General features: G+C 57.2%; 2 protein-coding genes across 4 annotated transcripts in view; one reads left to right on the top strand and one right to left on the bottom strand.

The window, feature by feature from the left end:
• Positions 1-255: 255 nt before the first annotated feature.
• PACSIN3 (protein kinase C and casein kinase substrate in neurons 3) lies at positions 256-9,101 on the bottom strand. Of its 3 annotated transcripts, none has more exons than XM_003909951.2 (11): positions 8,991-9,101; positions 5,657-5,722; positions 5,329-5,419; positions 5,058-5,214; positions 3,183-3,418; positions 2,917-3,072; positions 2,143-2,318; positions 1,893-2,013; positions 1,628-1,764; positions 1,101-1,222; positions 256-780 (listed from the first exon to the last, which is right to left on the bottom strand). In XM_003909951.2, the coding sequence occupies exons 3-11, from the start codon at positions 5,380-5,382 to the stop codon at positions 665-667; spliced, it is 1,275 nt and encodes a 424-aa protein (XP_003910000.1). In that variant the 5' UTR covers positions 5,383-5,419; positions 5,657-5,722; positions 8,991-9,101; the 3' UTR covers positions 256-664. The 3 variants fall into 3 exon arrangements, with proteins under 3 accessions (XP_003910000.1, XP_009184431.1, XP_009184429.1); XM_009186167.2 differs by having other exon boundaries at positions 5,657-5,718; positions 8,991-9,074; XM_009186165.4 differs by lacking the exon at positions 8,991-9,101 and adding an exon at positions 7,217-7,509.
• LOC116269826 (myosin-binding protein C, cardiac-type-like) overlaps positions 8,601-13,189 on the top strand; it is a 13,675-nt gene continuing 9,086 nt past the window's right edge. Inside the window, exons 1-2 of the mRNA XM_031653969.1 lie at positions 8,601-9,174; positions 10,000-10,235. Coding sequence (XP_031509829.1) covers positions 8,601-9,174; positions 10,000-10,235 — 810 coding nt within the window. The remainder of the gene's footprint in view (positions 9,175-9,999; positions 10,236-13,189) is intronic.

Raw genomic sequence — 13,189 nt, 5'->3', positions numbered from 1 at the left:
CCTCTTCCCTCCGGCCTGAACGGGCAGACGTACTGGCCGGCCTCTCGCCCAGCCTCCAGCCGTTCTCGGCTCACAGCAAGCCTGACAGCGAGTCCCCTCCACCCCAGATTAGGATCTCAAAACTCCAGAGCAGGTACCAAGCAGGCAAACCCTTTTCCAACCCCGGCTCCATAACAGACGCTAGGCCTCTCTCTAGATGCCCTCTGGAGGCCTGGCAAGGGTGTCCTATCAAAAAAATGCACATGAGCCCGACAGTGGTTTTTTTGTTTTTGTTTTGTGTGTGTGTATGTCAAGTTTTAATACACGCTAGAACAAGCCACAAAAGAGGGTGCTGCTAGGCCGGAACTACACTCACCCCAAGCCCACCTCAGGAACCCCAAAGCAGAGGTCAGGAACTGAGTTCACAGCTCCTGGGGAGGCCCAGGCACCGCTGAACCCTGTCACTTCTGACCTCCCATCTTGCCCTCAGCCTGGACTCATCCCTCCCTACCAGTTCCTTCCTAGACAAAGGCCCCTCCCCTCCCTGGGTCCCAGGACTTCCTCCCTCAAGGGACAGAGGAGCAGCAGGGGAGCGACGGTTCAGGGCCCTGAGGGTCTGGCTCTCCAGGAGAAGCTGGGCTCTCACCCAGGGTGGGTAAGCATCGCAGAAGGGCTGTCAGGACACTCAGGCGCCCACGCACTCCACGTAGTTGGCAGGGTACAGGCCAATGCGGCCACTCTGCAACTGGCCTTGGCACCAGCCCTGCTCATCCTCCTCACTCATCTTCAGCAACTCCTCCCCTGAGGGAAAGGGGATTGGTCACTGCTAGTGGCCCTGGCCCAGCCCATTCCTGCAACTGGGTCAAGCACTGAGGGGGATGGTGTGGTCCCAGAGCCCAGCTAGCAAAGACATGGCTCAGACAGAGCAGGTCAAGGTCAGCAAGCTGCCTCACCCCAGACCCCGAATGCAGCCACTAGGCACCAGCTGTCTGGACCTGGAACAGCTGAAGGGCCAGAGGACCGGCCCTTAAGAAGTGGGTATTTGGCTTCCCTTTGTGACATCCCTGCTCAGGCGGGTAAAGCAGAGACCGACCGAAGCTAGGAAAGGGGTCCCAGGGTACCTGCTCGGAAGCTCAGCTCATCAGCTTCCTGGCCAGCATAGTCATAGAGTGCCCGCACCCGAACCCCGGTGGCAGCCTTCCGGGGACTCTCTTCATCTGACCACTCCTCATCCTGCCCTGTGCTGGAGAGGGCAGGCAAAGGGAGCAGCTCAGTGTGCAAGGAACACGGGGCTGGAGATCTCACCCAGGATCAGGGCAAAGGCCTCCCTACCCCCAGAGGCACCTGGGAGAGGCAGGTGAGGTGCTGAAAGGTTCTAGCTCTATCTCGCCATGCGGGACTGTGAGCAGAGGCAATTCCTGCCACACGCAGCTGATTTAAGGCATAAACGAGAGGGAACGTGGGAAATGCCTGGCAAATCTAAACCACTGTGAGAACCGGTATCATTACAACTACTAAGGAGGCCCTCAGGTCCCCGGCACCAGTTTTCAACCCATTTCAGGTGTGAAGGGAATGAAACCAAGGAGAAAGGAGTGGAGGGTGGGAGGCAGAGCTGTTTCTTTGCCACAGCCACGCTCCTGGCTCTCACCCTGGGGACCCCGGGGACTGGGGTGGGGGTGCGGTGCCATCTCTTGTGGGCACGATGCTGGTCAAGGTAACCTCATCAGGGCTCCGGCCACCCTTCTCTTTCCGACTGATTGTCCTCTGTGTGTCCAAGGACCACTCCTGTGGGGACAGTGCTTACAGTCAGGTGGGGCCATCCGGACCACCTTCGCTTACTTCACCCCTAGCCCTGGCCGAGCTGAGTGGGAGCCCATCCCACCTCCCAGCCCCACCCCGCCTGGAACACATGCCTCAAACTGTGGCCAGTTCATGGCCATGCCTGGCCCGTGGGTGCTGCGCCACCAGCGCAGATCCTCTTCGTCACTGGCTGCCTCGATGCCCTGGTGCAGGTCGCGGTGGAGTTCATGGAACCTATGGCCCAAGGCACACCTCAGTCTAGGAAGTCTAGAACCTGCATCCCTCAGTCCCAGCCAGGGCCTAGGGGAGATGGAGGAGACCCAGTACTACCCCAGATCTCCACGCCCACTAGGCAGCCCATACTTCTCACTGCTGGAAAGGTCCAGGTGCTGGTGTAAGGTGAGCAGCATGTCCTTGAAGAAAAGAAGCCGCTGGCGCTCGGCGGCCTGGCAGGTCTCAAAGGCCTGCTCCATGTCTTCCATGTAGCGTGGAGTGTAGCGATGCAGCTCTGCCAGCGTCTGCTCATACTGAGCTTTTGTCTGGGTGGGAGAGGAGGGTTCTGGTGAGGACCAGACCTTCTTCCACCCAGGACTCCACCAGTGTTTACCAGACACTGCCATGGGCTGCTAGACCAGGGGTTAGCCACTAGGGGCTATCAGTCCTAAGACCCAACTCCTGCCCTCAAGAACCCCAGCAGCCTAACAAGGGAGGTGACATCAGGTGCAGCGGATAAAAGAGTGTGGTGAAGACTGAAATGAGGTCAACCTACAGGAAAGGATGGGAGAAATCAGAAAAGGCTTCCCGGAGGAGGTGAAAACTGCAGCATCTCAGGATGGTAAGGATTTGCATATGCAGAGCTGCAGGAAAGGACACCAGGCAGAGGGATACTGTGCAAGGAAAGAGCTGGAAGTTCTCAACTGCTGAAGTCATCCCAGTGCCTGAAACTCCATTTCTTTCCCTAGGTAAAGTATCACCTTTTGTCAGGTTCCTCCTTTAAATGATCATCTAGAGAGAGGGTGGCAGGTGAGGATTAGGGTAATAAGAGTGCTGGGGACTGGAGAAGGTGTTCAAGGAGCAAGATTCATTCAGGAAGCCATGCCCTGGGCGGGAGCCAGGGCTGGTACCTGAGGCCCGTACCTTCTCGGCCTCCTTGGCACAGCGTTCCACCCGTTCCTGCAGTTTGCGCAGCTGCTCCTGGGAGACGGCACTGTCTGCCTTCGCATGGCTCTCCCTTGTCTGGGCTGTCTTCTCGTCCTTCCGGGCTGCATGGTAGCTTTTCTTGGAAGCCTCAACCTGGCATGTATGGGGACCACGCTGGACCCTGGATGCCACACCCTGGCCCCCTCGATCCCTGGCAGACCAGGAAGGAGCCTGCCTCGGATACCTCTCCCACCCAGCCTCACCTCCTTCAGCCTCTTCAGCCAGGGCTTCTGGGCCTTGCGGAAGCCATCCTCAGCCGCCCGGCTCTCGCGGAAGCCACCCAGCACAGGCCGGTGGAAAGCCCCCCGCTGCCAGGCGCGCACCCGCTCACTGTCCTGCCCTTGCAGCTTCTCCCGAACCTCCAGGTGCAGGGCGCTCAGCCGCTCGGCCGCCGTGAAAAAGGCATGCCAGGCCTTCTCCAGTGTGCCATACTGGGGGCCTGCAGGGAAGGACAGGGCTTGGGCCAGTCCTAGGTACCACCCAAAATAAGCCCAGCCCCTCTCACTGGGTACGAGGCATGGAGGCATAGGGTGCAAAGGTGAATGACAACCCTGTCAGCTGGGCTTATTGAATGCAGACCGTGTGCCTTATCTCACTGAATCCTTGTCTCAGCCACCACCGTGAGGACAGTGACATTGCCAACATTGAACAGGCAAAACACTGAGGCCCAGAGAAGTGAACTCGCTCAAAGCATTATGGCTACAAGAGGAGCTGAGGGCCGGGTGCAGTGGCTCATGCCTGTAATCCCAGCACTTTGGGAGGCCGAGGCAGGCGGATCACGAAGTCAGGAGATTGACACCATCCTAGCTAACACGGTGAAGCCCCATCTCTACTAAAACTACAAAAAATTAGCCGGGCGTGGTGGCACGCGCCTGTAGTCCCAGCTACTTGGGAGGCTGAGGCAGGAAAATTACTTGAACCCGAAAGGGGGAGGTTGCAGTGAGCTGAGATCACGCCAGCCTGGGCGACAGAGCAAGACTCCATCTCAAAAAAAAAAAAAAAAAAAAAAAAAAACAGAGGAGCTGAGATTCAAACCCATCTGTTGCATAAACACTACACTCCATTGCCTCAAAGGAAGAGCCTGTGTGTGCCCTCGAGGAAGACAGCTTGTTGCAGGGTGGAAGGATCCGTGCTCCCAGTCAGAGGGCCTGGGCTCAACCTTCACTTCCTAGCTGTGTGCCTTTAGGCAAGTCCCTTAGCCTCTCTGAACTTCCAGTTCCTCCTCTAGAAAATGCATAAAACAGGCCGGGTGCAGTGGCTCACACCTGTAATTCCAGCACTTTGGGAGGCCAAGGAGAGAGGATCACTGGAGCCCAGGGGTTCAAAACCAGTCTGAGCAACATAGCAAAACCCCATCTCTACAAAAAATACAAAAATGAGCCAAGTGTGGTCCATGCCTGTGGTCCCAGCTATTCAGGAGGCTGAGGTGGGAGGATCGCTTGTGCCTGGGAGATGGAGGTTGCAGTGATCCATGATTGTACCACTGCACTCCAGCCTGGATGACAGAGTGAGACCCTGTCTCAAAAAGAAATAAATAATTAAGAAAGGAAAGAAGGTCAGACGCAGTGGCTCACACCTGTAATCCCAGTACTCTGGGAGGCTGAGGTGGGTGGATCACCTGAGGTCAGGAGTTTGAGACCAGCCTGGCCAACATGGTAAAACCCCGTCTTTACTAAAAATACAAAAATAGCCAGGCATGGTGGCGGGTGCCTGTAATCCCAGCTACTTGGGAGGCTAAAGCAGGAGAACCACTTGAGAGGCGGCGGTTGCAGTGAGCCAGCATCGTGTCACTGCACTCCAGCCTGGGCAACAATAGCAAAACGTCTCAAAAAAGAAAGGAAAGAAAATGGGTAAAACAGAACCATCTCTGCAGGGTTGTTGGAACTATCAAAGTAACTCATGAGCAGCCTTTGTAAACTCTTTAATACCAAAGCCGTGAGGATGACCAGGAGGATCTTCCTTTTCTAAGGGAGGGTAGACATGGAGGCCTCAAACTTCCCACAACACGTGCAAAAAATAAGCTGGCCCGACAGTCCTGCACTCAGCTGCCCTCTGCCCCCTGCGAGGGCCTGGCTCACCCTTCTCCACGGTCCCCCTCCACTTTCGGGCCCAGTCGGCCAACTGCTGGGCATAGGCCTTTTCGATGCGGGCACGCTCCTGGAAGCAGCTGACCAGGTCCCCGCACAGCCGGTGCCCGTCCTCCACCCGCTGCACCGTGCGCCTGTAGTTGCCAGCCTGGGCATACAGGAGAAGGGCGCTGTCACCAGGGAAAAGCCTCCTTTTGGGCTGGGGCTGTCAGTTGGGCTCCTCCCCTAGACAAGGAGCTGAGCCCAGGACCCAGCTGCTCACCTCCCAGAAACTGCCCCCTAAGGCCTCCCCTCCAGCGTCCTCTTCTGGAGCCATGGTGTCCCCGCAGCACGGAATGGTGGCGGATTTGGGGCTGTGGAGGGCAGAGGGGTAAGTGGGAAAGCTGGACATACGTTTTTGGGGATAGGAAAAGACCCTCTGTATACCTGGGCCTCACCCCACCGCCTTCCCCACCACCCAAGGAGCCGTCAGAGCTAGGACTTAGCAGGCAGGGCGCTGAAGACCCTAAGAAGGGCCAGGATGGGTGAGGATGGAGTCTCAAAGCTCTTCCTCTCGCTGCTCTGCCCTTCCCCTCCTGCCCCCCACATACCTGGGGCCTAGAGATCACTTCAGGGACCTGGGTGTCCGACTTTCAATGCTGCCACCGTGACTCTGCCTTGAAGGAGAGCAGAGTGAGGGTGAGGGTGGGGACCTAGAGCGTCCAGGGCGGTGCCCAGCACCCCCGATATAGCAACTGCTGTCAGAAGCGCCAGATTCCAGGGAGGAGAATGCCAGACGGGTCACACGATCCAGCCAGGGATTAAATGGCAGGCGGGGGTGGGCGGTGGGCAGAGGGCCCCACTCCCCCAACTGCGGATGAGAGAAGAAGACTCCTGCCCAGGCCAGGGCCTCTGTTGCCTTCCCTTGAGTGACAAGATGACCCCATTACCCAAGAGGCCAAGTCAGAGGGTGCCTGGCCACATCCCAGTAGCTCCCTGTACTGAGGAGGGCACGAAGGGAGCCAAGAGGCCTGGCTTCTGTCTTGGCCAGGAAGCCTGAACAAGTATGTGTAACTGTCTCCTCCTAAGGAGGCCCCAGCTCCCTCTAAGATGGAACTCCTCTGTGTGCTCAGCTGCCATGCCAGGGCTGGTGTGAAACCCAAACCAAGCAACGCACCAGAAATACGAGGGGCCCTGCAGTCACACGAAGATACGCATCTCAGTCCACACATCCATTGAGGGCCCACAGGACTCCATGGGGAACACACAACCCAGGCCCACCCTCCAAAGGCCTGGCGTCCAGGGCAGCGTGGAGAAGTGAGAAGCGATGGCCAGCTATAAGAATGTTCCCCAGACTGGGTGTGGTGGCTGATGCCTGTAATCTCAGCACTTTGGGAGACTGAGGTGGGTGGATCACCTGAGGTCAGGAGTTTGAGACCAGCTTGGCCAACATGGAGAAACCTCGTCTCTACTAAAAATAGAAAAATTAGCCAGGCATGGTGGCAGGCACCTGTAGTCCCAGCTACTGAGGAAGCTGAGGCATGAGAATCACTTGAACCTAGGAGGTGGAGGTTGCAGTGCGCTGAGATTGCACCATTGCCTGGGCAACAGAGTGAGACTGTCTCAAAAAAAAAAAAGTTCCCTAGAATTGCAGAGGCGGGAAGGCCAATTCCAACCCCAGAGCCACAGCCCCAGGGACTCAAGGACACAGTGGCATGTGGCTGCTCCCCGCCTGCCTCTGGGCAGGGTCTCAGCTGTCCCCAACACCGACTGACTCACAGACCCTAGAAGGAAATCACTTCCTCTCTGAGCAAGCCCAAGGGACATAGCCAGACCCAGGAGGACAGTGTGTGCCCTTTGTCCCCAAAGCAGGGTGCTGTCACAGAGCTTCCTCCAAACTCATGCACCTCTGCTCCTCCTTCAAACCTCCAATTAAGGCATCTTCTCCTCAGTCACTTCCCCTGTTCCTCTGTCCTTGCTCCCATAGCCCCGGGTGACCCTTCAGCCAGGGCGTATAACCCATGGAGTTGTGGCTGACAGGACAGTGTCTGTCTTCAGTCACCGACAGAGGCTTCCGGGATTCTCATTTGTGTGTCCCCACAAGCTGGAATCAGCAATAATTAGTTAAGTGAGAAAACAGGTGATGTCCACCTGGAGCGCAGGAAACACACCGGCTCCAACAGCTGTGGGAACACTTGGTGCAGGTGGGCTTCCCCCTCTGCTAACAGGAGGCAGAGCTGGGGCTCCGCGGAGACCCAGGCAATGGAGATGCCCACCAGGGGCCTCACGAGCTCGTCACTTGGTTCCCTCTGGAATCTGTCCTGCCTGTCCAGAGAGGGCCTGACAGGGCGATGGAGAGAAAGAGAGCAGCCGCCATGAATCACAGGGCTCTGGAGCCTGCCCCAGTCCAGCCTCAGGAGCCTGGGGCCCCTTGCCTGTTCCAGCCTCCGAGTTCCCTGCTCCCCAGAGAGCTGCCCCCCACCCCTTCCCTCTCTCTGGCCCCAGAACAGAGCAAGCTGTGTGTACTGGGCTGGCACAGCTCCCTCCGGCCTCCCAGAGCAAACACAGGCCCAAGCCCCGGGTGCAGCCAGGCCCCACAGCCGCAGCCTGACCTCTCTGTGGTGGCGGGGAGGCTTGCACCTTGGCCTCTGTTGAGGAGGTTGGCACCCTGTGCCTCCTGAGCTCAGCAGAGACCCAAATCAGTCCCCACCACAGGCAAGAGCTCAGAAAGCAGGTAATGCAATCTTCCCAGCCCCGGGAGCCAGCACGCTCGGCTCCAAGAGGTCTTCGTGGGCTTGGCAGGTTCTCCTTGCAGCTGCACCGGCCAAGGTAGGGAGTCCCTGGTTCAGGGAAGACCCCCTCTCCCTACCTGAGGCCTGAAGGTACCCGGCCCCAGACCAGCCCTAACCCCTTCCAGAAGCTGGGGGCTTGCCCCTGGTAGGGAGCTCAGCCATTCTGCCCGGCCCATCCCTGGGACCTGAGTCACAGGCTGCGCCCTAGGGCTTCTTCCCCTGGCGGCCCCTCCCGGTGCGCCCGCAGCCCTAGGATTTCAGGACAGAGCCGGGGGGCGGGGTCAGTCGGCTGGTCCGGAGAGGGGCAGCGAGGTTAGAGGGGCTGGAACCAGAAGCCAGAGCTAGCCAGGAGGTCAGGAGGCTGCGGGAGGGGGTGGCGCAGCCAAAGGGGGAGGAGGCAGGGCCAGGGAGGGGCATAACAAAGGGGCACTTTTGGAAACCCGACCTGCCGGCCGGGGTGCCTTCTCCCAGATGACGCACTCTGAACCCCAGCCTTCACTCCAGAGCTCGGCGCCCAGGGGCTACGCGCCTCTGGCCTCAACCCTTATAGACCGCGCCCCTCGACAGGACCCCTTGCCGCCCGGAGCTGCATAACTCGGAGCCCGTGGAGCCACGCGGAGCGGCAGGGCCAGGCCTAGCCACCGAAGCTCTAGGACTTCTTGGCCAAACTTGTTGAACTTGGTCTCGGCGGGGGTGGGGCCACCGATCACTGCCAAGGGGAGGGGACACCCCCTGCCCGGGCCGGCCTCGCCGTGGGCTCCAGATGGTGGCCCCGGGCAGCGGACCCAGGAATCGGGGCTCGCAGCAGAGGGCGAGGGGTCGCCAGGGAGCGAGGACCCTCTGGGGCCCCGGGGCGTGCGGGAGGCGAGCGGATGGGGGCCCTCGAGGGGCCCCTGGAGACGGCTCAGCCCTCCAGCGACTGCGCCCCCTCCCCCAGGCGGCCTGCGGAATTGCGGAGCCCGCGGCGCCGCAGATGGGACGGCCCCTCGGCGCGGCTACGGCCCTTCCCGTCGGCACGCAGAGCGGGGTGGCCGGGGGCTCCCTGGGCGGGAGTCGGCTCCATTGCAAACTTCAGAAGCCGGAGCAGGACAGGGCGGGCTCGAGCCACTGCACCCGCCGCCGCGTCCCCGCGCGTCCCCTCCAGGGCACTCACCGCGTCCTCCCTGGGCCCCTCGGCGGGTGGGGGTCCGGCCACGCTCCGGCCCGAGTCCTGCCGCTCCCGGGCCCGCGCCGCAGCCTCCCGGAGCGCGCCGGGCCCTCCCCCGGGAAGCCCAGCCCCCCGCCCCCGGCCCCGCCCTCTCCTGGCCGCCGCTGCCCCAACCCCACGCGGCTGGGCGGCGGGGCTGCGGCGCTGCAGGGGCAGCGGGGCTGCGGGGCTGCGGGGCTGCAGGCATCGCGGCGACCCGCGGCTCTTGGGGCGCGGGCGGAGGTTTCTCTGCTCCGCCCGTGTGCGGAGTGCCTGGGCGGGCTCCCCAGGGTTGCACCCTGGTGCTGCAGGGAGCCCGATTTCGGCTTTACCCCTCCCCGACCGTTGCAGAGGCTAGGAGACCCGAGGGAGCAAGAAGGGACCGGGCCGGCACGGGCAGCCTTGGAGCGGGGCCGGGAGCTGCACTGCCTCACATTTTTTGCTGAGCACAGCCTGTTTAGAAATTGGCTCAGGCGAGCCTCACAACCACCCCTTGTAAGCATTAGGATTCCCACCATACAGATGCAAAAACTGAGGCTGGGAGGCTTTTCAGAGGTTTGCCCAAGATTTCCCTTTAGTCGGGCAGGGCCGGGACTCCAGAACCGTGCCCTACCCTGTACAGCTGCCCTGCTAATCTGGGGCGCCTTCTAAGGCCTGAGACGAACACGCGGTGGGGGTGGGACAAAAAGGCGTAAGCTCCTCCCCCTCCGTTTTCTTATTTCCAGATTTTTGTACCACGATTCATTCTTAAATCCCTTCGCCCCCCTTTATCAGTCTGGTACATTTTTCCGTATCGCCACGATCCCACTCCACGCTAAATAAATCCCTTCTCCCTCCCCTCTTCCCCCGGGGGGAGATTTTGCAGAGCGGCCCCGTCTGTTATTTATATCCATTGGAGCGGTCCAAGAATGTTCGAAGCTGACCTAATCGCCACCTGCTCGGCCTCTCCGCCCCTCCCGCTCTCTCCTGGGCCCAGTGACCCAGCGGCGGTACCCTGAGCGTTGGAGACTAGGGGGAGCGCGGGCCACAGGGGTCGAACGCCCCGGGCGCAGAGGGTCCCGGGCGCGCAGATTCGCAGCGGGTCGGAGAGTCCCGGCGCTCTCGGAGGCGTGCTCCCCCAGGGACGCGGCGCTGAGCTCTCGCAAGCTGAGGCGCCTCGCTGCGCTCTCTGAAGCTCCTACTATTCCTCCCACCCCCAGCTCCCTGAAGAGTGTGAGTGCGTGCGCGCGGAGTTTTAAAAGGCAACTTTAAAAATAGCAAAATTATGTTGTTTCTAAATCCAGGAGGAATCGCTGACGCGTTCTTTACGCAGATGAATCCGCTCACAAAATGGAAAAGGGGCCTGGAGAAAACGAATGGGGGTAATTTTGCCCGCGGAGGGCTCACTTGCTGGGCAGTGCTGATGGAAGGGTAAAGCTGCCTCCCCAAGACACCTGTGGGGCACCCAAGGCGCGCCACCTTTGGCCTGAGGATTCTGGCCGTGCTTGGTAAAATCATACCTGAGTAGTGAATCTGAAACCTGGGATGTGGTTTCTGAAACCAGTTTCAACACCCACTCTCTCTTAGGGCTTGGACAAGTCTTCTCTCCTTATCTCTATTTCTACCTCTGTAAAACATGACAGGTGACCCGGATGACCTTCCACTGAGCCATGAGCCCTAGCTAATTAATGATTGTAAAAATAACTGCAGATCAGAGGAGCTGGGAAAATGGCAAATGACAGCCACAGGGTTTTGTATTCTTTAAAATCAGTTAACATCCCACCTAGCGCCTGAAGGCCTTTAGGCACCTAGACCGAAGTGTGAAAACACAAGAATGAAATTAATTACAGGAGTCACCTATTAAAACCTCATTAAAAATAAAGTTGGCAGCCAGGCTGTGGGATCTGGGAAAGCCAGGCCATAGAGAGACTCAGAAAACAGGGCTGTTCATTAGACCACAAGGAGAAGGGGATGTGGACTGGAAAACATCTGGCTTCCCTTGGGCTCAAGTCTGGGAGCAGAAAGCAGAAATGTTGCAGCTGATCTTAATTGCCCCTAAGGTACTGTAGGGGGGAAGAAAACAACAAAATAAAACCCAGAGTATAGGGGGCTGCTTCCAAGGTGAAAGCAGACAGACATGCCCTTGGAAAGCCAGCTCCCAGCTAATGCTACCCCCAGGGCTCCGATTCTGTGTTCTATGGCCAGAGCCCTTAACATCCACACTGCTCCATCAGTGCTGTCCTCAAGCCAGAATTCAAGATGAGATGTCAATAGACAGAGGGCTGCATAAAGACAGAAATCTGGCCGGGAGCAGTGGTGGCCCATGCCTGTAATCCCAGCACTTTGGGAGGCTGAGGCGGGTGGATCACTTGAGGTCAGGAGTTTGAGACCAGCCTGACCAACATGCTGAAACTCTGTCTCTACTAAAAATACAAAAATTACCTGGCCATGGTGGCGGGTGCCTGTAATCCCAGCTACTAGGGAGGCTGAGGCAGGAGAATCGCTTGAACCCGGGAGGTGGAGGTTGCAGTGAGCCGAGATCGTGCCATTGCACTCCAGCCTGGGCTACAAGAACAAAACTCCATCTCAAAGAAAAAAAAAGAAAAAAATGACAGAAATATAAAGCTGGATGCGGTGGCTCACGCCTGTAATGGAAGCACTTTGTGAGGCCAAGGCAGGTGGATCACCTGAGGTCAGGAGTTCAAGACCAGCCTGGCCAATATGGTGAAACCCCATTTCTACTAAAAACACAAAAAAACTAGCTGGCGTGGTGGCAGACGCCTGTAGTCCTAGCTACTTGGGAGGCTGAGACAGGAGAATTGCTTGAACCCAGGAGAGGCTGAGGTTGCAGAGAGCTGAGATTGTGCCACTGCACTCCAGCCTAGGCGAAGGAGACTTTCTCTCAAAAAAAAAAAAAAAAAAAAAAAAGACAAATCTAGCAAGGCACTTGGCTCAGGGTACCAATGGGCAGATTGGTCCATTGCCAAATATTGCTCCACTCACAGACTCACCTTGAGTTTCTGGAATGTCCTAACCACTGTGCCTTCATTTGTTTGTTTATGCATTCATTCATCCAGCCAAGAAAACACTTGAATTTTTACTCCATGCTAAGCTCTATGCTAGAAATGTTGAGGGTACAAAGTTAAATAAGGCAGAGTCCAAGTGTGCAGCAATGATGCAATGTAGATAGAAGTATTGAGGGAAAACAGGCAGAAGGGATGGCCTTTCACAGGACATGACACTGATAGGTCTTGATGAGTAGGAATTAGTCATGTGGACAGGCATGCTAGGCAGGAGCTTCAGGGTGTGCCAAGCCCCAGGGGCGTTACCATATGACTTTGTGACCTAGCAATTCTACTTTTCGGTATTTACCCTGGATGGACATGTACAAATGCAGAAAGAGGCACAAGGATGTTTGCATATAGTACTGTTTGCAACAGGGGTGAACTAAAAACAAATGTTCATCATGAAGGCAATAGTTGAATAACCTAAAGTTCATTCATGCTGTGGATTACTCTGCAAAAACTCAAGAACAAGCTAGAGGCAGGAGTTGGAGACCAGCCTGGCCAACAAAGTGAAACCCCTTCTCTACTAAAAATACAAAAATTAGCCAGGCGTGGTGACGTGTGCCTTTAGTCTCAGCTACTTGGGAAGCTGAGACAGGAGAATCGCTTGAACCCAGGAGGCAGAGGTTACAGTGAGCTGAGATTGCGCCATTGCACTCCAGTCTGGGCAACAAGAGTGAAACTCCATCTCAAACAAAAACAAACCAAAAAAAAGAAAAAAGAAAAAAGAAAGAACAAGGTAAAGAGAGAGGTATAGTTTTTTGTTTTGTTTTGTTTTGTTTTGTTTTGTTTTTTTGAGACGGAGTCTTGCTCTGTCACCCAGGCTGGAGTGTAATGGCGTGATCTCAGCTCACTGCAACCTCCACCTCCCAGGTTCAAGTGATTCTCCTGCCTCAGCCTCCTGAGTAGCTGGGATTACAGGCACGTACCACCACGCCCAGCTAATTTTTGTATTTTTAGGAGAGATGGGGTTTCAGCATGTTGGTCAGACTGGGCTCAAACTCCTGACCTCATGATCCGCCTGCCTTGGCCTCCCAAAGTGCTGAGATTACAGGCATGAGCCACTGTGCCTGGCTGAGAAATGTATTCTTTTTTTTTTTTTTTTTTTTTTTTTTTTTTTTT

The sequence above is a fragment of the Papio anubis genome, chromosome 12 (genome assembly GCF_008728515.1).
Source record: "Papio anubis isolate 15944 chromosome 12, Panubis1.0, whole genome shotgun sequence".
Taxonomy (NCBI): Eukaryota; Metazoa; Chordata; class Mammalia; order Primates; family Cercopithecidae; genus Papio; species Papio anubis.
This window is presented reverse-complemented; position numbering and strand designations above follow the sequence as displayed.

What these genes read in the sequence shown, in the direction of transcription:
- PACSIN3 (XM_003909951.2), bottom strand. Translation starts at nt 5,382, where the DNA reads ATGGCTCCAGAAGAGGACGCTGGAGGGGAGGCCTTAGGGGGCAGTTTC. An exon ending in CAGTCCCCGGGGTCCCCAGG is followed by an intron (nt 1,223 to 1,627) that starts GTGAGAGCCAGG and finishes TGCCCTCTCCAG; the next exon opens with CACAGGGCAGGATGAGGAGT. An exon ending in TGAGCTGAGCTTCCGAGCAG is followed by an intron (nt 781 to 1,100) that starts GTACCCTGGGAC and finishes CCTTTCCCTCAG; the next exon opens with GGGAGGAGTTGCTGAAGATG.